The following is a 21,160-nucleotide window of genomic DNA, read 5'->3' as shown; positions in this document are numbered from 1 at the left end:
TGGATGCGCAGTGAAAATACCAAAATCTTAAGAAGAATGTTAAATTTGTTCAAAGGCCTGCTTTATTACAGGAATCGTGAAGAAATAGAGGGATTTGTGGAGAGTTATAGGAAATGAATTTGAGAGAATGAGATCTCTATGGTGAAAGACACACCCACTGAATGGTAACCAAAAGGCCAAAGTTTGCAGAATAAAGAGTTCTTGAAATGAAGTAGAGTTGGCAGAAGTAACAGAAATGAAGAATGACTCAGCCATTCGACTCATACAACACTGAAGCAGGGACTCTGAAGAAGAAGATAAAGATTGTTTCCCTTACAGTCAGAAATAGGGGAATTTATAATGGGAAACAAGGAAATGGCAGATCAGTTAAACAAGTACTTTTGTTCTGTCGTCACTAAGGAAGACACAAATAATCTCCCAGAAATACTAGGTGAGCGAGGATCTAGCGTAACGGAGGAACTGAACGAAATTCACATTAGTCATGAAATGGTGTTGGGTAAACTGTTGGGACTGAATGTAGATAAATCCCCAGGGCCTGTTGGTCTGCATCCCAGAGTACTCAAGGAGGTGGCCCGAGAAATCGTGGATGCATTGGTGATCATTTTGCAATGTTCTATAGACTGGATCAGTTCCTGTAGACTGGATCAGTTCCTGTGGACTGGAAGGTAGCTAATGTAACCCCACTTTTTAAGAAAGGAGGGAGAGGGAAAACGGAATTATAGACCAGTTAGCCTGACATCGGTAGTGGGGAAGATGCTTGAATCGATTATTAAAGATGTAATAACAACGCATTCGGAAAGCAGTGGCAGGATCGGTCAAAGTCAGCATGGATTTATGAAGGGCAAATCATGCTTGACTAATCTGGAATTTATTGAGGATGTAACAAGTAGAATGGATAAGGGAGAGCCAGTGGATGTGGTGTATCTGGACTTTCAAAAAAGCCTTTGACAAGTCAAGTCGTCACTTTTATTTATATAGCACATTTAAAAAACAACTCTCGTTGGCCAAAGTGCTTTACATTGGTGGAGGTACTAACGTTATACAGCATTGGTTCATAGATTAAGTACATACATAAATACATACATATAACCCTCACTCAGAGGACGTCAAGAAAGGCTTGAGAGTAAAGATGAGTTTTAAGTCTCGACTTAAAAGAGTCGATGGAGGGGGCAGTTCTGATGGGGATAGGGATGCTGTTCCACAGTCTAAGAGCTGCAGCCGCAAAGGCGCGGTCGCTCCTGACCTTATGCCTAGACCGCAAGATGTTCAGTAACCCCAAGTCGGACGATCTGAGGGACCTGGATGGTGTGATGGGTAAGCAGACTTTTGATGTAGATGGGGGAAAGCCCGTTAAGGGCTTTGTAGACTTAAAGGAGGATCTTGAAATCTATTCGGAACCGCACAGGGAGCCAGTGGAGAGGGGCCAGGATCGGGGTGATGTCTCTTTTTCGGGTGCCCATTAGGAGTCTGGCTGCAGCGATTTGGACCAGTTGCAGGCGGGACAGGGAAGACTGGCTGATGCCAGTGTAGAGGGAGTTGCAGTAATCTAGGCGGGAGGAGATAAATGTGTGGATCATCTTTTCGAGGTCATCAAACTGGAGAAACTGTTTTATTTTAGCTATCGTCCGACGCTGGAAGAAGCTAGCTTTTACCACCATTGTCAAATTTCAATGCTGAGTCAAATATCACGCCAAGGTTTTTGATTAGAGGTTTGAGTAATGGGGTAAGGCTGCCTGCTATCGTTTTGATTGAGTCCGAGGGGCCGAGAAGGATGACCTCAGACTTACTCTTGTTTAATTGGAGGAAGATCTGGGCCATCCAACACTTTATATCCTCGAGGCAGCGGATAAGGTTAAGCAGATTTGATCGTTTTTTGGGCTTCAGGGGGAGATAGAGTTGTGTATTGTCTGCGTAGCAATGGAAGGAAATGCCGTGCCTTTGAATGACTTGGCCTAAGGGGAGCATATACAGGGAGAAGAGAATGGGGCCAAGGATGGAACCTTGTGGAACCCCTTGACTGGTTAGCTGGGGAGGAGAAAGAGTTGCCTATTTTAGTAGAGAAACTCCTACCTTTGAGGTAGGAGATGAACCAGCTCAGGGCAGTGCCATCAATACCAACCCTGTACCGGAGACGGTCAATTAGGATGGTGTAGATGACTGTATCAAATGCTGTGCTGAGGTCGAGAAGGAGCAGGATTGCACAGTCGCCGGAGTCAACGGTGAGCAGTAGGTCATTATGTACCTTCGACAAGGCAGACTCTGTGCTGACAAGGTCCCACAGAAGAGATTAGTTAGCAAAATTAGAGCACATGGTATTGACATGGATAGAGAACTGGTTGGCAGACAGGAAGCAAAGAGTAGGAATTAACGGGTCCTTTTCAGAATGGCAGGCAGTGACTAATGGGATGCCGCAAGGCTCAGTGCTGGGACCCGTTATTTACAATCATCGCCATCAGCGGTCACTCGAAATGAATATGACTGTCCTCTCATGGAGGACGCCTGTGGGTGACTTTGTTTAACATGGGGTGACTGGTGCACAGACAGCCATCACATGGTCCTTGACAGATCTGAGTCAGGATCCAGTGGCATGGAGTCCAAGACGACCAGGGACCCTTTTCTGCTGCAGCTTTCATCCGCCTTCCCAGCCGTTGTGACACTCCACTAAAGTCACCCATCATCCTCCACCTGTTCCAGCGTTGAGGTCTTGGTTGGATTGCTCTTTGTCAGGGACCTCCCCCTCGACCTTACCGCCATGGGTGACCCTACCAGGAGCATAACTTCAGACGGCATTGCTCTCAGGATCTCAGGACCACACAAGCTTCTCACCACGACAATGTGACAATCCACGGAGAAGAGTTATTTACATTATAAATAAATTAAATGTAACATCTCCAAGTTGACACAAAGCTGGGTGGCAGTGTGAGCTGTGAGGAAGATGCTATGAGGCTGTAGGGTGACTTGGATAGGTTGGGTGAGTGGGCAAATGCATGGCAGAAGCAGTATAATGTGGATTGTAAATGTGAGGTTATGCCGGTAGGCGGCGCGACTCTCGTCAGCAGCGGCCTCTGCAGCCCGTCTGCGTTTTTATTATTTTTTGTCTATATTTTTATGTAGTTTTTGTTAATTTTTGTTGGGGTGTGTGTGTGGGGGGGGGGGGGTGGGGTAACGTTTAAATCTCTCCCTGCACGGGAGACCCGACCTTTTCTTTGTTGGGTCTCCGTTGTTGTTGGGGCTGCAACGGGGAGCGGCCTCCCACAGGAAGACCGGGGGCTCTGGTGCCGACGACTCACCTCACCCTCGCAGAGCTGGCCGAGTCCAGAGCGGGTGGAGTGGTGGTGGAACGCTGCTGCGGCCCGACCTCCGGAGATTCGGAGGCTGCAACTGCGGGTCTGGCGGACGGCGGCAACTGGAGCCCGCGGTTCCCTGGAGGGAGACCGCTTTTCAGGGCTCCCGCAACGGCGACTTCTCCCGCCCGAGTTGCGGGGTTGAAGAGCTCCTGGAGCGGGGCCTTACAGCACCGCCCCACGCGGCTTGGAATGGCCGCGGGACTCTGCGAGCGCACGCCGGGGGCTCTAACATCAAGACCCGGTGTGCGACCTTGCATCACCCGGCGTGGCTTTAATGGCCGCGGGACAATCGCCATTGCCAGCCGGGGGGCTTTGACTTTGACTCTGACATCGGGGGGGGGGGGGGGGGGGGGGTGGAGTGGAGAGATAAGTTTTAAAGTTTTTTTTGCCTTCCATCACAGCGATGTGATGGATGTTTATGTAAATTATGTTGTGTCTTGGGTCTATTTGTTTGTACTGTATGGCTGCAGAAACGTCATTTCGTTTGGACCTCAAGGGTTCCAAATGACAAATAAATTGAATCTTGGTTATCCACTTTGGTGGCAAGAATAAGAAGGCAGATTATTATCTGAATGGTGTCAGATTAGGAACAAGGGAGATGCAACAAGACCTAGGTGTCCTTGTCGGTCAGTTACTGAAAGTAAGCATGCGGGTACAGCAGGCAGTGAAGAAAGCTAATGGCATGTTGGCCTTCATAGCGAGAGGATTTGAATATAGGAGCACTGAGTTGTACACTGCACCTGGAGTATTGTGTGCAGTTTTGGTCCCCTAATTTGAGGAAGGACATTCTTGCTATTGAGGGAGTGTAGCGTAGGTTTACAAGGTTAATTTCCGGAATGGCGGGACTGATAAATGATGTAAGAATGAATCGACTGGACTTATATTCACTGGAATTTAGGCTGAGAGGGGATTTTATAGAAACATATATAATCCTTAAGGGATTGGGCAGGCTAGATGCAGGAACAATGTTCCCGATGTTGGGGGGAATCCAGAAACAGGGGGTCACAGTTTAAGAATAAGGGGTAGGCCATTTAGGACTGAGATGAGAAAAAAAAACTTTTTCAGCTAGAGTTGTGAATCTGTGGAATTCTCTGCCACAGAAGGCAGTGGAGACTAATTTACTGGATATATTCAAGAGAGTATTACTGTAGATATATAGCTCTCAGGGCTAACAGAATCAAGTGGAATGGGGATAAAACATGTTTCCGATGTTGGGGGAGTCCAGACCCAGGGGCCACAGTTTAAGAATAAGGGGTAAGCCATTTAGAATGGAGATGAGGAAACACTTTTTCACACAGAGAGTTGTGAGTCTGGAATTTTCTGCCCAAGAGGGCGGTGGAGACTGGTTTTCTGGATACTTTCAAAAGAGAGCTAGATAGGGCTCTTGAAGATAGCGGAGTCAGGGGAGAAGGCAGGAACGGGAACTGATTCTGAATGATCAGCCGTGTTCATATTGAATGGCGGTGCTGGCTCATAGGGTCGAATGGCCTACTCCTGCACCTATTTTCTATGTTTCTACTTCAGTCCAACATGAAATTGAGAATTTTAAGATATTGGTGAATCAAGATGCTTTTTAAATGAAGGGCTGATCAGGATATGAGAAGATAATTTAGATAGAAAGCTTATAAACATTGATAAACATGACAATTTTAAGCAATAATGGGAAAAGCTGCAAATTATATAAAGGATCCAAAGGCACTTACATCTGGAGTCATACAGCATGGAAACAAACCCTTCAGCCCACTATTTGCACCAACCATCAAACATGTAGTTACACTAATCCCATTCTCCCAACATTTCTATCAATTCAGCTCTACATTGGAGCAACTTACAGTGACCATTTACAAGAGACAAGAGTGTTGCATTGTCATATGTCCCAGATAGAACAATGAAATTATTGTTTACAGCTTCACAACAGAATATGTAAACACGATACACTGCATAAGGAAGTTATACAGTATGCATAAGGTAGTTAAGCTACAGAAGGTAGTTGATGCCAGTCCATTGGCTATATTTAAGAGGGAGTTAGATGTGGTCCTTGTGGCTAAAGGGATCAGGGGGTATGGAAAGAAGGCAGGTACAGGATACTGAGTTGGATGATCAGCCATGATCATATTGAATGGCGGTGCAGGCTTGAAAGGCCGAATGGCCTACTCCTGCACCTATTTTATATGTTTCTATAACTAAAATAAACAAGAAAGTTTAACCTACCAAACCACACTTCCTTGGGATGTGGGAGGAAACTGGAGCAAGCCCACACAGTCACATGGAGAACATGCAAACTCCATGTAGATAGCCAGGGAGGTCAAAATTGAACTTGGGTCACTCTACTAACAAAAGTTGAAAGTCACATTACAACAAAGGTATTGGGTGTTGGAAACCGCTATTCTATCAATGTAGCTCCACTTTTTCCCCCCATAATCTTCAAATTCCTGCTTTCAGTGATACATCCAATTTCCTTTCAACAGGTATTTTAAAGGGAAATTGGTACAGAATTGGAAAATAATTATTTGTAAGCCAAAAAACAGAGGAGCCAGGCTAGTGGATGGGATGATGGGGTGAATGTACTTGGTGCTTCAATGGTCTAATGTTGATTGATAACTTACGATACATAGTACTCTTATTCTGCACCAATGATTTCATTCACTGAAACCTATTATTTCTCTACATTTCATTTTACATTTTCCTGCCGTCTTCCAATATAATGATTGCACGAGTGTACATTGTCGATCTTGACCTTTGGGATATTTCTTGTTTCAAACCTTTCAGTTAACATTTGCTACCTTTCACCTTTGACAACTCATCCCCTATCATTATAACACTTACTTCATTTGCTGTGTGGGTCTCTGGGCCCGGCTGCTGCTCTATGTATTGAGTCCGTCTCTGGGTTTCTTTCACTGACATGGTCTCTGTGATTGCCGTATGGCTTTATCTATCTCTTTCTCCCCTGGACCTGTCCATATTTTGCTGCCGAGTTTATCTCTCTGTCTCTGCCACAGCCTATATCTCTGTCACGTTCATCGGGACTGTGTGTTACTGTCTGGGTTTACCTCTACCCCCATGACTGCCTCCTCTCACATCCTCTCTCTGTCACTCACTATCTCACATTCTGTGTGATACAGCCTGCCTCTCTCACATTCTCGCACTCTCACCCCGCCTGCCTGTCACATTCTCACATTTTCTCTCTCTGACACTGCCAGTCTCTTTGTCACATACTTTCTGATACTGCATGCCTCTTACGTTCTTTCTCTCTCTCTCTCTCTGTTCTCTCTGTCACATTCTCCCTCTCTATCTGACACTGCCTGCCTCTCTCCCATTCTCGTCTGTGATCCAGCCCGCCTCCCTATCACAATCTCTCTCTCCCTCTGTATATATCTGTGCTCTGTGAGAGTGCCGTTCTCTGACACTGCCCTCTCTCTCTCTCTGCTCTGTTTGTAATGCTGCCTGACTCCTCACATTATCCTTTTTCTGCACTGCCTGCCTCTCCCTCTCTCTCTCTCACTTTCTCTCTGGCTCTCTCTCCAACACTGCTGGCCTCTCATGCTCTGTGTGGCCTGCCTCTGTCTGTCACATTGCCTCTTTCTCTGCCGCTTCCTGCTTTTCCCATGCTCTCTGAAACTGTGCCTCTCACTCTGTCATTTTCTCTCCCTCTCCCTGTCTTGCTGAGCTCACATTTCCCTGTGCTCCGTGACACTGCTTCTCTGTCATACTCTCTCTCTCTCTCTCTCTCTCTCGCTCTCTCTTCTCTCTCTCCTGCCTCTATCTGTCACATTCTCCGGGACTGCATGCAGCTGGAGAGATTTACTTTGTCTCTTTCCCTGTGACACCGCCTCTCACTCTCTGTGTGACTGCGTCTCCGGTTTGGCCGCGGCCGCGGCTGTGGTCGGCAGCTGCTCACTGAAGGATCGCGCTGAATCTGCAAGCAGCCAAGCAGGGGGCCGGTGAAGGGGCAGGACCAGGACCAGGACCAAGACCAGGTCAGTGTTTGCTCTGGCGGGCGGGCCCGGGCTGTGCTGTGTTGGGGTTGGGGCGCTCTGTCCGTAGACTGGCCGGGCTGCAGAACAGGGACAATGTCCCATTTAACATAGAAGTATCAGGAGTAGGCCATCTTGTTCTTCGACCTTGCTCCGCCATTTATCCAGATCACAGACGGCTGGTCTATCAGCTCCATGTTCCTGCACTGTCCCCCTACCGCTTGACTCCCACAATGTCCAGAAACGGTGAACTGATCCGCATCTTTCGGCGGTAGAGAACTCACTGCCCTCTCCGAGAAGACATTTGTTATTTCATCTCAGTCCTAAATGGCCCTGCCCTCATTCTGACACTGACCCCAGGTTCGAGACTCCTCGACAAGGGGGAAACATCCTCCTCTGCTTCTGCCCTGTGAAACATTGCAACGAGTGACAGACGAGAGAACATCAGATCAGGCGAGTCTGTTCAATCTCTGCTTCCATAGCAGAGCCACAATGCTGGTGAATCTTCATTCGCTTGATGTCAAATATATTTCATTTTAGCTGAGGAGATCAAAATTGTGCACAATATTCCAGCTGCGATCTCACATAATTATCTATTTTGGTAAAATTTGTAAAATGTTGATAATTTTGTAAAATTATCTATTTTGCCCCCCTAGTTAAATCAATTACCCTTACTAATTGCATACTTCGTTAGTTAAGGTTAAGTGGCCATGCATAAGGACACCACTGAATATCAACATTCTGTCGGTCTGTTGATTTTTGAAAAAACACAGCTTTTCTGTGTCTTATAGTGAAGTGTATGAGTTGACGTTTTCTACTTTAAATCCCATCTACCCTGTTCTCACTCAGATCGGAATCAATTTGAATGGAGCCAAGATTCAACTTCAGATCTCCAGTCTCCGACCCTTTACCGCTCTCAGCAACCCACCACCCCAGCCGGAAGGACAGCCTCTGAACTCTGACCATCCCTGTGGACACAAGCCCAACATCAAGGTTGCTATTTCTCCCGGGGTGAAAGCAAAGACTTGTCCTTCAGAGCACCCTTGAAGATGTTGGATATTCCTCTGCACTCGATTAAACAGTGAAAATACAATAATTGTGGGATATGTAAAAGCTGCCAGATTACACAATATGATCAGATAATAATATTTTCTGTAATATTTATTCACCAGAAGGTCTTGCTTTTCTTCAAAGTAGTGTCACAAAATCGTTTACATCAACCTGCCAATATAGATCAAGCATGATTTAATGTATTATCCAAAAGAAGGCACCTCCATAATCCCTTCCTTGCCCAAGAGTATCATCCTGAAACTTGAACCCATTGCTCTGTGCAAGAAAGTTACGGTGATATAAAATTGTCTAGAAATAAATCCTCTGGAATTAACAGAAAATTGAACACTTTATAAGCAACTCAAAACCAATCAAAAGAAAATGCTTTTATTTCCCTTGAATACTTTTGTTTAATAGTTTGGAATTGGAGAGATTTTGTACAGAGACAACGTGATAACATTTGAAGAAATACATGTAAATAGAGTTGGCAACCCTAGTGCTAATCCTTGCGTCACTGATGTTGAACGGAGGATGTTGGGTTTCATTGAAATCCTGATTACACAAAAAACTTTTTTGTTTAGGTTCAGGAAAAGGTCTGGAGAAGGTTCTCGACCTGAAACGTCACCCGTTCCTTGTCTCCAGAGATGCAGCCTGTTACTCCGGCATTTTGTGTCTACCTCAGGAATAGGTAAAGTGGAGTGACTCACACCACAGAACATTGACTTCTCCATTTACAGTGAGAACATGTTGAGTCATGAGCCATGATTCACTTTGCGCTCCTCAACCCTGCAGCCCAGTAGCTGACTCGCCACCAATTCAACATCAGCCTTGAGCTCAGAGTTAAGAAGTCCAACCTTTTGAATTGTGAACCTTTCTGCAGGAATAGTGAAGATGCAGGTGACAACCTCTGGTAATCAAGGCTCTTCGATACGGCAGAGGGTGACCTTGACCCTTGTACCTCTCATTGCTGTCATCCTCACAGTCACCACGATCTTCAGAAATGAACTTCTAGATGCATTGGGTTGGTTGAAGAGACCAGTAGATAGCAAATCAGACTCCTGTCCATCTGGGTATTTCAGGCTGGAAGGAATGAAGGATTGCATGCCCTGGTTATCTTGTGAAATGATACAGAGCGAAGTTGCTGTGATTGAACCAATTGGACAAGGCGCTGTCAAGCAGGTGGGATCACTATATTTCTTTGATGCTTAATTCCTCTTCACTTACATCAGCTTTAATCCTTTTTGTTTTCAGTTTGGTAAACTGTTGTTTTGGGGAGTGGAACATTTAGCATTTGTGATTGTTTTAGAAATAAGGACTTGCCTTTATAAAAAGTCTTTCACAATGTGATGATGACCCAAAGAGAATTAATTTTAAAATGTGTCTTTTATTGTAATGGGAAAATTGCAATAGTGCAGCAAAATTATACACAGTGCAATGCAATACTGAGTGGGAATATGTTTTTGGTGGGGTTGGGTGACAATGATCAGCCTATCTTTTACTGATTCATCTGAAAGACTGCACAGGTGACACAGGCCATTCTCTTGTTTAGTTTACTTTAGTTTAGAGATACAGCGTGGAAACGGGCCCTTCGCCCCACTGAGTCCATGCCGACCAGTGATCCCCGCACTCTAACTCTACCCAACACACTAGGGACAATTTACAATTTTACCAAGCCTATTATCCTACAAACATGTACGTCTTTGGAACGTGGGAGGAAACTGGAACACCCGGAGAAAAAACAAACAGGGAGAACATACAAACTCTATAGAATAGAATAGAATAGAATAGAATAGAATAGAATAGAATACCTTTATTGTCATTCAGACCTTACGGTCTGAACAAAATTTCGTGCCTGCAGTCACACATACAATCATACAATAATAAACAACACTAAACACAAATTAACATCCACCACAGTGAGTCCTCCAAGCACCTCCTCACTGTGGTGGAGGCAAAAATCTTAGGGCTGCAGTCTCTTCCCTCCTCTTCTCCCTCTGCGCTGAGGCGATACTCCACCGGGTGATGGTACAAACAGTCCCGCGGCTCACCGAAACCCGCAAACGGGCCGGCTCAAACACCGCGGCCCGGGGTGGTCGAAGCTGCCGCCCTCCAGTCCAATGGACGCGGCCGCTGGCCCGCGGCTGAACCCCAGACTCAGGTCACCGCCGCCAGAACACCGTCCCAGCCACCGGAGCACCGTTCCAGCCCCGAGCCGGATCGCCCTCACGTGAGTGCCATTCCTCCCTCGAGCTGGGCCGCTCCGATGGGAGCGCCATTCCACCTCGAGCTGGGCCGCTCTCACGGGAGAGTCTCAGCCCCGAGCCGGACCGCCCTCACGGGAGCGAGCCCAGGGCAAGTCCTGAGTTGCTCTGCCTCCGGAGTCTCGAGGTCGCCAGCTCCGCCATTAGGCCTCAGCGCAGACGGAGGCAGAGAAGGGGGATACAACAAAAAAGTCGTATTCCCCTGAAGGGAGAGACAGCAAGCACCGTTTCAAACCCCCCCCCCACACATAAACACAACCTAAAAACAAAAACTTTAACTAGACAAAACGAAAAAAAAAACAACATAAAAAAGTAAAGACAAATGGACTGCAGGCGAGCCGAAGACGTTCACCAGCGCCGCCACTTCCGCTATACAGACAGCACAGGTAATCAGGGTTGAACCTGGGTCTCTGGCGCTGTAAGGCAGGAACTCTACCTTTGTGCCATCGTGCCGCTCTGAAATGTTAAAGATGATTCGGAGCCATCTTGGGGAACGACTGCTAACCAGCAGTCGTCCGTTTAGTTCATTTTTTTCCCAGTTTTTAGATAGTTTTGTTCGTCGTTTTTTCGGAGAAATGGACTTCTTATTGTGGGGGGAAGGAGGTAACTTTACTTCTAGGTCCCTACCTGGTCGGTGAGGCAGCTTTTTCTCTGGGCTGCCCATCGACCCGTCCTCGTGGCCTACCAGCGGGCTTGGAGCGCCGTTTCCTGGTGGGGACCGCCCAGCACCTCGGCTTCGGTGGCGGCACAGCGCTGGAGCACCATCCCAGAGCGGAGCGGGCAATGCCTTGCCTGGGTCGCCGCGCTGGATCGACGCGCTGGAGCGCCGGTGAGCTGGACCGCCGTGAGCAACACCTCCGGGCTGCGGTTCTGTGGAGCGGAGCGGGTGGCGCCGACATTAACATCGAGAGCCTGGGAGCTCCAACTCGGTGCGTCCTTGTCGGCTTCGGAAGCCGCAATCCCCTGCTAGGAAGCGGCCGTTCCAGGTGGCCCAGCCGCTGTGAGGACTCTCCCGACGCCGGGGCAAGACCACCCGGCCAGAACGGCCAGGAACATCAGGCCTCCGTTGAGGCAACAGCGATGGTCTTAATAGGCCTGACTTTTGGGAGAACTGTGGTTGGTGACTGGACTTTGTGCCTTCCCCCACAGTGGTAACCACTGTGGGGGGATGATTTTTCTGTGTGTAAGGTACTTTATTAGTCTGTGTCCAAGATGGCTGTCGGAGGAGAGAGTGGACGCTGGCGTGCTTTAGCTGCTGCCTCTCTCTCTTCATATTGTGTTTTTTATTTTTTTTTAATTTTGTGTCTTTGGAGCGATTTCTATCTTTAATTTGTGTATTGATGATGTCCTTATTATTTATTTTTCTCCGACTATATGTTTTTTTCCTCTTCTGTTTAATCTTTGTAAGGTGACCTTGAGATTTGAAAGGCGCCCGAAAATAAAATGTATTATTATCACCAGCTAGGGTTGCCAACTGTCCCGTATTAGCCAGGACATTCCATATATTGGGCTAAATTGGTTTGTCCCCATACGGGACCGTCCTTGTTCCTTATCTGACTGCTACTACTCGGATCGAGGGGACTGTCAGGTTGGAGCGCCGCGTCTGGCCCTGCCTCACCCGTCCCAACGTAGTGCTGCCCATGGAGTGCAGCAGCAGCGCCTCGCCCGTGGCCCCGTCGGTCGGCAGGCCGGAAAGCTGTCCGACCTTCACTTACAGCCGACACCACCACCCCTCCTTCTCATGGCCGATCATCAGTTCATGAGTTGGATGGGGTGTCGGACCAAAGCTCCTCAGCTGGCCCGCTGGCTGGGCTTTGTGTGCAGTCCAGCACTCGGACCAACTCATCATTCACCCAGTCACGGCCGAGTCGGTCAACAAATTCATCAGGAATTTGACCCTTATTTTGACCTTTTGCAATATTTCAGGCACAAATGAGTGGAGCATGTAACGAGGAATACATTGACTGTAAATTTAGAGGGATTTAACTATTGTTCCTTCCAGCGAGCACAGGAGATTATACCAAAATTAAGAAAGAAGGAATCGCAGATATTGCTTTACAAAAAATGACACAAAGTGCTGGAATAACTCAGTGTGCCAGGCAGCATCTCTGGAGAACATGGATCTTTGGAGGACAAATATCACCTATCCAAGTTCTCTAGAGACGCTGCCTGATCTGCTGGATTACTCTAGCACTTTGCATCAAAATTGAACCTTGTGCCACTGAATATTTCTGAAAGAAAAATAAAAAACTAGTAAAGACAATATAGTCAGATAAAAGCAAAGCTGCATGAATGTTGGTCCTCATAATCCGACACAAAAATCTCCCCCCACACACTTGCTGGCAGCACAGTGCTCACCACAATAACCTCTCTCGCTTTGAAGATGCAGCAACAGAAAACCATACTGTTGTTGAAAGCACAAGGGCTTATGAATGTATATTTAATTTACTAATGGTGTTAGATCAAGACATAATTCAGACTGATATATAAATAGTCCTAAGGGAATACCATTCTGCCAATGAAATGATAAACCAAGACCTCATATGCTCACAGGTTTATGTAAAAGAGATCAAAGTGGAGCTTTAAAAACATAAAGCATAGAATAGTACAGCATAGGGTGAGGCCCTTTGACCCACAATATCTGTGCCGAACATGATGCAAAGTTAAACAAATCTTCTCTACCTGCATGTTATCCATATCCATCCGTTTCCTGCATATCCATGTGCCTATCCAAAGGTCTCTTAAATGCCACTGCCATGTCTATCTCCACCACTGCTGTGTCTATCTTCCAGGCACCCACCACTCTCTGTGTGTAAAATAAATCTTCCCGCTCACATGTACCTATGTTGGAATCAGACCAGACTGATTCATTAGGTTGATAAAAATGCTGGAGCAACTCAGCGGGTGAGGTCGCATCTATCGAGAGAAGGAAAAGGCGACGTTTTGGGTCGAGACCCTTCTTCAGACTGATGTCGGGGGGGAAGGGGTGGGTGGGAAAAATAAAGGAAGAGGCTGAGACAGTAGGCTTTGTGGGAGAGCTGGAAAGGGGGAGTGGAAGGAGGGAGAAAGCAAGGGGTATCTAAAATTAGAGAAGTCAATGTACATACATTGTAAACAGTGTAAACTACCCAAGTGAAATATGTGGTGCTGTTCTTCCAATTTGCACTGGTCCTCACTCTGGCAAGAGGAGGCCCAGGACAGAAAGGTCAGATTGGAATTGTTCAAGTTCAAGTGAGTTTATTGTCATGTGTCCATGATAGGACAATGAAATTCTTGCTTTGCTTCAGCACAACAGAACATAGAAGGCATTTACTACAAAACAGATCAGTGTGTCCATATACCACAATATAAATATATACACACATAAACAAATAAACTGATAAAGTGCAAATAGCAGATAATGGGCCACCAATAATCAGAATTTTGTCCGAGCCAGGTTTAATAGCCTGATGGCTGTGGCTATTCCTGAACCTGGTTGTTGTAGTCTTCAGGCTCCTGTACCTTCTACCTGAAGGTAGCAGGGAGATGAGTGTGTGGCCAGGATGGTGTGGGTCTTTGATGATACTGCCAGCCTTTTTGAGGCAGCGACTGCAATAAATCCCCTCGATGGAAGGAAGGTCAGAGCCGATGATGGACTGGGCAGTGTTTACTACTTTTTGTAGTCTTTTGCTCTCCAGGTCGCTCAAGTTGCCGAACCAAGCCACAATGCAACCGGTCAGCATGCTACCTACTGTGCACCTGTAAAAGTTCGAGAGAGTCCTCCTTGACAAACCGACTCTCCGTAATCTTCTCAGGAAGTAGAGGCACCGATGAGCTTTCTTGATAATTGCATTAGTATTCTCGGACCAGGAAAGATCTTCAGAGATGTGCACGCCCAGGAATTTGAAGCTCTTGACCCTTTCAACCATCGACCCGTTGATATAAACGAGACTGTGGGACCCCATCCTACTCTTTCCGAAGTCCACAATCAGTTCCTTGGTTTTGCTGGTGTTGAGGGCCAGGTTATTGTGCTGGCACCATATGGACAGTTGCTCGATCTCTCTTCTGTATTCTGACTCATCCCCATCAGTGATACGTCCCACAACAGTGGTGTCGTCAGCGAACCTGATTATGGAGTTCGCACTGTGACCGGCTACGCAGTCATGAGTATAGAGTGAGTACAGGCGGGGGCTGAGCACGTAGCCTTGAGGTGCTCCCGTGCTGATTGTTATCGAGGCTGACACATTTCCACCAATACGAATGGGAGGAGCAGTTGAAGTGCTGAGCAATCGGGAGATCAGGTTGGTTATTATGAACTGAGCGGAGGAGGTATTGGGCGAAGTGATCGCCGAGACTGCAACAGAAGTTGACACCTGGAACAGCGGATGCAGTCAATGAGGTTGGAGAAGGTGCAGGAGAAACCTCTGCCTCACCTGGAAAGACTGATTGGGTCCTTGGATGGAGTCGAGGGGGGAGGTAAAGTGTAACATTTCCTGCGGTTGCAAGGGAAAGTACCCGGGGAGGGGGTGGTTTGGGTAGGAAGGACGAATTGACCAGGGAGTTATGTAGGGGACGGTCTCTGCGGAAAGCAGAAAGAGCAGAGGAGATGTTAAGATGTGGCCAGTGGTGGGATCCCGTTGGAGGTGGCGAAAATGTCGGAGGATTATATGTTGTATGCAATGGCTGATGGGGTGGAAGGTGAGGACAAGGGGGACTCTGTTCTTGTTACGGGTGGGGGGATGGGGAATGAGAGCGGAGCTACGGGATATAAAAGAGCCCCTGGTGAGAGCCTCATCTATTATAGAAGAGGGGAACCCCGTTCCCTAATGAATGAGGACATCTCCTATGCCCTGGTTTGGAACACCTCATCCTGGGTGCAGATGCGACGTAGACTGAGAAATTGGGAGTAGGGGATAGAGTCCTTACAGGAAGCAGGGTGGGAAGAAGTGTAGTCCAGATAGCCATGGGAGTCAGTGGGTTTGTAATAGATGTTAGTCAGTAGTCTGATTCATTATCTCTATATCCTGACCAATTTTAATCTCACAAAAAATTACTATGCGATGCAAAGAACAAACTGCTTGAGGAAATCAGTGCCTCAGGCAGCATCTGTGGAGGGAAATGGACATTATTTTGGATCGGGTTCTTCTGATGATGCAATAATGAGTTGTACAGAGTCTTGGTGAGACCACACCTGGAGTATTGCATACAGTTTTGGTCTCCTAACCTGAGGAAGGACATTCTTGCCATAGAGGGGGTACAGAGAAGGTTCACCAGACTGATTCCTGGGATGTCAGGACTTTCATACGAAGAAAGACTGGATAGACTCGGTTTGTACTCGCTAGAATTTAGAAGATTGAGGGGGGATCTGAGGGAAGCTTACAAAATTCTTAAGGGGTTGATCAGGCTAGATGCAGGAAGATTGTTCCTGATGTTGGGGAAGTCCAGAAAAAGGGGTCACAGTTTAAGGATAAGGGGGAAGTCTTTTAGGACCGAGATGAGAAAACATTTTTCACACAGAGAGTGGTGAATCTGTGGAATTCTCTGCCACAGAAGGTAGTTGAGGCCAGTTCATTGGCTATATTTAAGAGGGAGTTAGATGTGGCCCTTGTGGATAAAGGGATCGGGGGGTATGGAGAGAAGGCAGGTACAGGATACTAAGTTGGATGATCAGCCATGATCATATTGAATGGCGGTGCAGGCTCGAAGGGCCGAATGGCCTACTCCTGCACCTATTTTCTATGTTTCTGTGTTTCTATGAGTGGAGAATAAGCTTTGGTGGTGATTGGTAAGAAATAAGTATCAGGGTTTCTTTTAATGTCATCTAAACAACCACACAGGTGACACAGCACCATTCTCTTCATGGCAAACTGAAACATCAAACATAGTTCTGGACCCAAGTTGCTGCTGCCTCTGGTTGCTCTATTATGGGAAGGATGTGGAGGCTATGGAAAGGGTCCATAAGAATTTACCAGAATGCTGCCTGGATTACAGAGTATTAGCGATAAGGAGGGATTGCACAAACTTAGGTTGCTTACTCTGGGATATCAGAGTTTGAGGGAAGACATGTAGAAGAACAGAAAGTTATGAAAGGCATAGAAAGGCTAGCCAATCAGAACTTTTTTTCCCTGAATGGAAATGTCAAAAACTAGAAGGTATTGCTTTAAGATGAGAGGGACAATATTTAAAGAGGATGTGTGGGGCAAGAGACTAGTGGATGCCTGGTACATTTTTTTACACAGAGACTAGTGGATGCCTGGAACATGCTGCCAGGTGTGGTGGTGGAGGCAGATACAATGGTGGCATTTAAGAGGCTTTTAGATCGCCACATGGATATGAAAGAAATGGAGCCATAGCAATCATTTGCAGGCAGAAGAGATTAGATTAATGTGGCATCATGTTCGGCACAGACATTGTGGGCCGAAGGGCCTGTTCTGTGACGTATTGTTCAAGGTACTAAATATTCAGTGACACAAGATTATATTTTGGCAAAGTATCCTGTGATCTCTCTGAAACAATAGTTTAAATCTTCAAAATGTATTAAAACTGAATGCCTGCCATTTATCAGTAAATAGGTTGTATCATTTCCTACATTGTGGAACATTAAAAAAACATCAATGCCTGAATGACTGTCAGGCATGCTGACACACCCTAATATCATGCAAGGACCATGCAATGCTAGTCTTTATTTTTTTTAAATAGACCAACCTATGGTTTATTAGCACTCTGAAGGATTATGCTCAGAGGAGTTTGGCAACCCAAGTTCAACCTTAGCAGAAATGATAGAATTTTGTTTTAAATATATTTTTTGGATTATCCACCTTTTTGTATTTGGTATGCTAATGAATGGGGAAAATAGACTGCCGACATGTTTTGTTAATGTGATGCCCTCTAACTGGGAGAGGTCAATTTCCAGTTTCTTCAATTTTGTGCCGATATGTTCAATTCATCCGTACAGATGGATGATTTATTCACACAAGTGGGCTTTGTTTGGACATATCTTTATTTGGGATATGGAATATCCTAGCATGTGGTGTTTATGAGGCGGTAGGGAGATGCTTAAATGAGGAAATTGAAAGACATAACGTCAATGAAAAAAGAATGGAGGTGGTTCCTGCAGAGCATAAGCATCCAGTTAGACAGTGTAACCTGGTTCTGGCTTGTTATTTAATTGAGTAAAACACCAAGTGCTGGGGTAACTCAGCAGGTCAGGCAGCATTTGTGGAGGAAAAGGACAGGCAAAGTTTCGGGTCGGGACCTTTCTTCAGACACGGACTCTGGATTGTTGTTGCTAGTCTGGTGTGATCCCAACTGTTTCATCAGTCTGAAGAAGGGCCCCAACCCAAAACGTCACCTATCCATCTTCTCCAGAGATGCTGCCAATTACTCCAACACTTTGTGTTCTTTTTTGTAAACCAGCAACTGCAATTCCTTATTTCTACATAATTACTGTTTCCTGTTAGAGTAATTCGACAACATACATGATGAGAGCAATTAAGATAATTTACGACAAAAAAGGCATGACACAGAGGAGTTGCAGAAGAAGCTCAGTGGTCAGGCAGCATCCATGGAGGGCAATGGTAGTTGACATTTTGGCTTGAGATCCTTCCTCTGGACTGATGAAAGGTCAAGAAGAAAAGTTCTGACTCAAAACACCAATTGTCCATTTCCCCCACAGAATCTCCCTGGCCCGCTGAGTTCCAAGCGTTTGCAGATTCTTGCCTCTCATAAGTCGAAAGACTTGTGTTAAAGAGGAAACAAACAGTAATTGTTTATTTAGGAGATTTTGGTTGTTTTGGTTTTGGTTGTGCAGTCTCATGGAAGGCATCTCCGGACTGTCAAAGCTGCCGCAGCCGGGCATAAAAACAGCTTTTTCCCCACGAGTATTAGCTCTACTCACTAACCAAAAATCTGTAGCCTCCTTTTGCTCTGGTATTTTATTTAACGCACATGTTTAATCAATAATGTTTTATTATTAATGTTTAATGTTTTATGTATCATTCCTAACTGTCACTATATGTCATGTCGTCACTTGCGGGCGTAGCACCAAGGCAAATTCCTTGTATGTGAATACTTGGCCAATAAACTTATCATTCATTCATTCATTATTTTATTGCTCCAATTCTTGGCAGACAGTGAAGGGTGATTACAGCTGATTTGGCTGAGTTGATCAGTAGCCGACTAATCCATTTAGGTGAGCATGTTAAGAGCTATCATTTATACAGAGCATTTAATGTAGCCTGAAGCAATTTGCAAGACAGCAATTGGACAAAAACATTGACACCAAACCACAGTAAGAGTTATTAGGAGTGATCAAATACTTGACCAAGGTGGTAGGTTGAAGGAGTTTGTTTTAAAGAGGTAGAGAGTGACAGTAATGTGTAGAGATGAAGGTTGAGAGCTTAGTGACAAGATGACCAAAGGCACAAAGATGAATGCTGGGACCAATGAAGTGAGGGAACTACCAGAGACAGGGAACAGGAATGGTTTAGAAGAGGGTAGATGGATTTGAAGAGGGTAGATGGTTAACCCATGACATAGCAGCTTTCCTGGAGCAATTGATGGGGGCCCTTCGTATACAATGATAGCCTGGTTGTGCAGTCTCATGTCTTGTGGGATCGAGTGCGGCTTCTAATTCAATTGTCTGTAAGTACATAAGCCAATGTCTTTGCTTAATCTGCAGGTTTTCCTTGGACACTGGAAGGGAAACAAAGTGGTTCTCTCTCGACTTGCTGCCTCTAAATTCAGCGACGACTTCTTTCATGGACTGGAGATGCTGAAGGGCTTGCAGAGTGCACATGTGGTTAAACTGCTGGGATTCTGTGACGAGGATCCCACTATCCTCACAGAGTATCACCCTTTTGGATCGCTCGCCAATGTTGATTCAGTGCTGGAGCAGAAGGAGCAGGGTGACTTTAATACTTGGGAAGTTCGATTCCAGTTGGCTCGTGAATACACACGGTTTCTGCATTATCTGCACAACAGCCCATTGGGTCCCCGTGTTATGTGCGATTCCAATGACCTGATAAAGACCTTGTCGCAGTATTTGTTGACAACAGACCTGCATGTGTTGGCCAATGACCTGGACGCTCTCCCACTGGTGAATCAAAGTGCCGGGATTTTAGTAAAATGTGGCCACCGTCAGCTCCAGGGTGACTTTGTCGCTCCGGAACAGCTTTGGCCATTCGGTAACACGGTTCCATTTTCTGATCACCTCATGCCTCCATACGATGAGAAAACAGATATTTGGAAGGTTCCGGATGTTACGGACTTTCTGCTGGGCCAGGTCGAAGGAAGCGACGTGGTCAGGCTTCACTTGTTCCAGTTGCATCAGGACTGCAAGAGACATAAGCCCCAGCTTCGACCATCAATGCTAACTGTTGTGCAGACGTACAAAGCTGTTTACAACTCACTGACACAGGAGTCGGAGCTGTTTGGTATTCGCACTGAGATGTTACACGAGTTATAATAAATGATGTGATTCTACTCTTGTTGGGTGCTGTAATTCACATGTAAAATCCCTTCAAAATAAGCCGGCTCAGTCTGGCAATGCAGGGCAGGGCAAAAATAGAGCAATTTTTGACACAAACCTACTTCTTCTTGGCTGTGTGCAGATAGACTATGGATAAGACTTCAAATCCATAGAAGAAGCCACCATGCCTCCTACTGAAGATAGACAAAAAAAGCTGGAGTAACTCAGCAGGACAGGCAGCATCTCTATTGAGAAGGTACACAAAATTGCTGGAGAAACTCAGCGGGTGCAGCAGCATCTATGGAGCGAAGAAAATAGGCGACGTTTCGGGCCGAAACCCTTCTTCAGACTTCAGGTCCGAAACGTCGCCTATTTTCTTCGCTTCATAGATGCTGCTGCACCCACTGAGTTTCTCCAGCAATTTTGTGCACCTTCGATCTTCCAGCATCTGCAGTTCCTTCTTGAACACATCTATTGAGAAGGAATGGGTGACATTTCAGGTCGATGAGCCAAAGGGCTTGTTTGCATGCTGTGACCCTACGACCCTTTTCACTCGCCTCGTTCCCCCTTATCGCCATGCCCAGGAATATCACTCTCACTGTATTCCACAACATACCCATGAACCATACCCGGGTTTTACTACACTTGTCGCTTTACCTCCCCCTCGACTCCAAGGACCCAAGCAGTCGTTCCAGGTGCGACAGAGGTTCACCTGCATCTCCTCCAACATCTATTGCATCCGCTGCTCTAGATGTCAGCTGATCTACATCGGTGAGACCAAGCGTAGGCTTGGCGATCGTTTCGCCGAACACCTCCGTTCAGTTCGCATTAACCAACCTGACCTCCCGGTGGCTCAGCACTTCAAATCCCCTTCACATTCCGTATCCGACCTCTCTGTCCTGGGCCTCCTCCATGGCCAGCGTGAGCACCACCGGAAATTGGAGGAAGAGCACCTCATATTCAGTTTGGGGAGTCTGCATCCTGGTGGCATGAACATTGAATTCTCCCAATTCTGTTAGCCCTTGCTGTCTCATCCCCTTCCTATCTCTCCCTCAGCCCTCGGGCTCCTCCTCCTCCTTT

General features: G+C 46.3%; 1 protein-coding gene across 2 annotated transcripts; it reads left to right on the top strand.

Moving 5' to 3' along the window:
* The first annotated feature begins 6,644 nt into the window (after positions 1-6,644).
* pomk (protein O-mannose kinase) lies at positions 6,645-20,095 on the top strand. Of its 2 annotated transcripts, none has more exons than XM_055642338.1 (3): positions 6,645-7,324; positions 8,171-9,550; positions 19,292-20,095. In XM_055642338.1, exons 2-3 carry the CDS (start codon positions 9,263-9,265, stop codon positions 20,075-20,077), a joined length of 1,074 nt encoding a protein of 357 aa, XP_055498313.1. In that variant the 5' UTR covers positions 6,645-7,324; positions 8,171-9,262; the 3' UTR covers positions 20,078-20,095. The 2 variants fall into 2 exon arrangements, with proteins under 2 accessions (XP_055498313.1, XP_055498323.1); XM_055642348.1 differs by lacking the exon at positions 6,645-7,324 and adding an exon at positions 7,385-7,819.
* Positions 20,096-21,160: the final 1,065 nt, after the last annotated feature.

Source organism: Leucoraja erinacea, chromosome 1 (genome assembly GCF_028641065.1).
Source record: "Leucoraja erinacea ecotype New England chromosome 1, Leri_hhj_1, whole genome shotgun sequence".
NCBI lineage: Eukaryota > Metazoa > Chordata > Chondrichthyes > Rajiformes > Rajidae > Leucoraja > Leucoraja erinaceus.
Note: the sequence above shows the minus strand (reverse complement) of the source record. Positions and strands in the feature narration are given on the sequence as shown.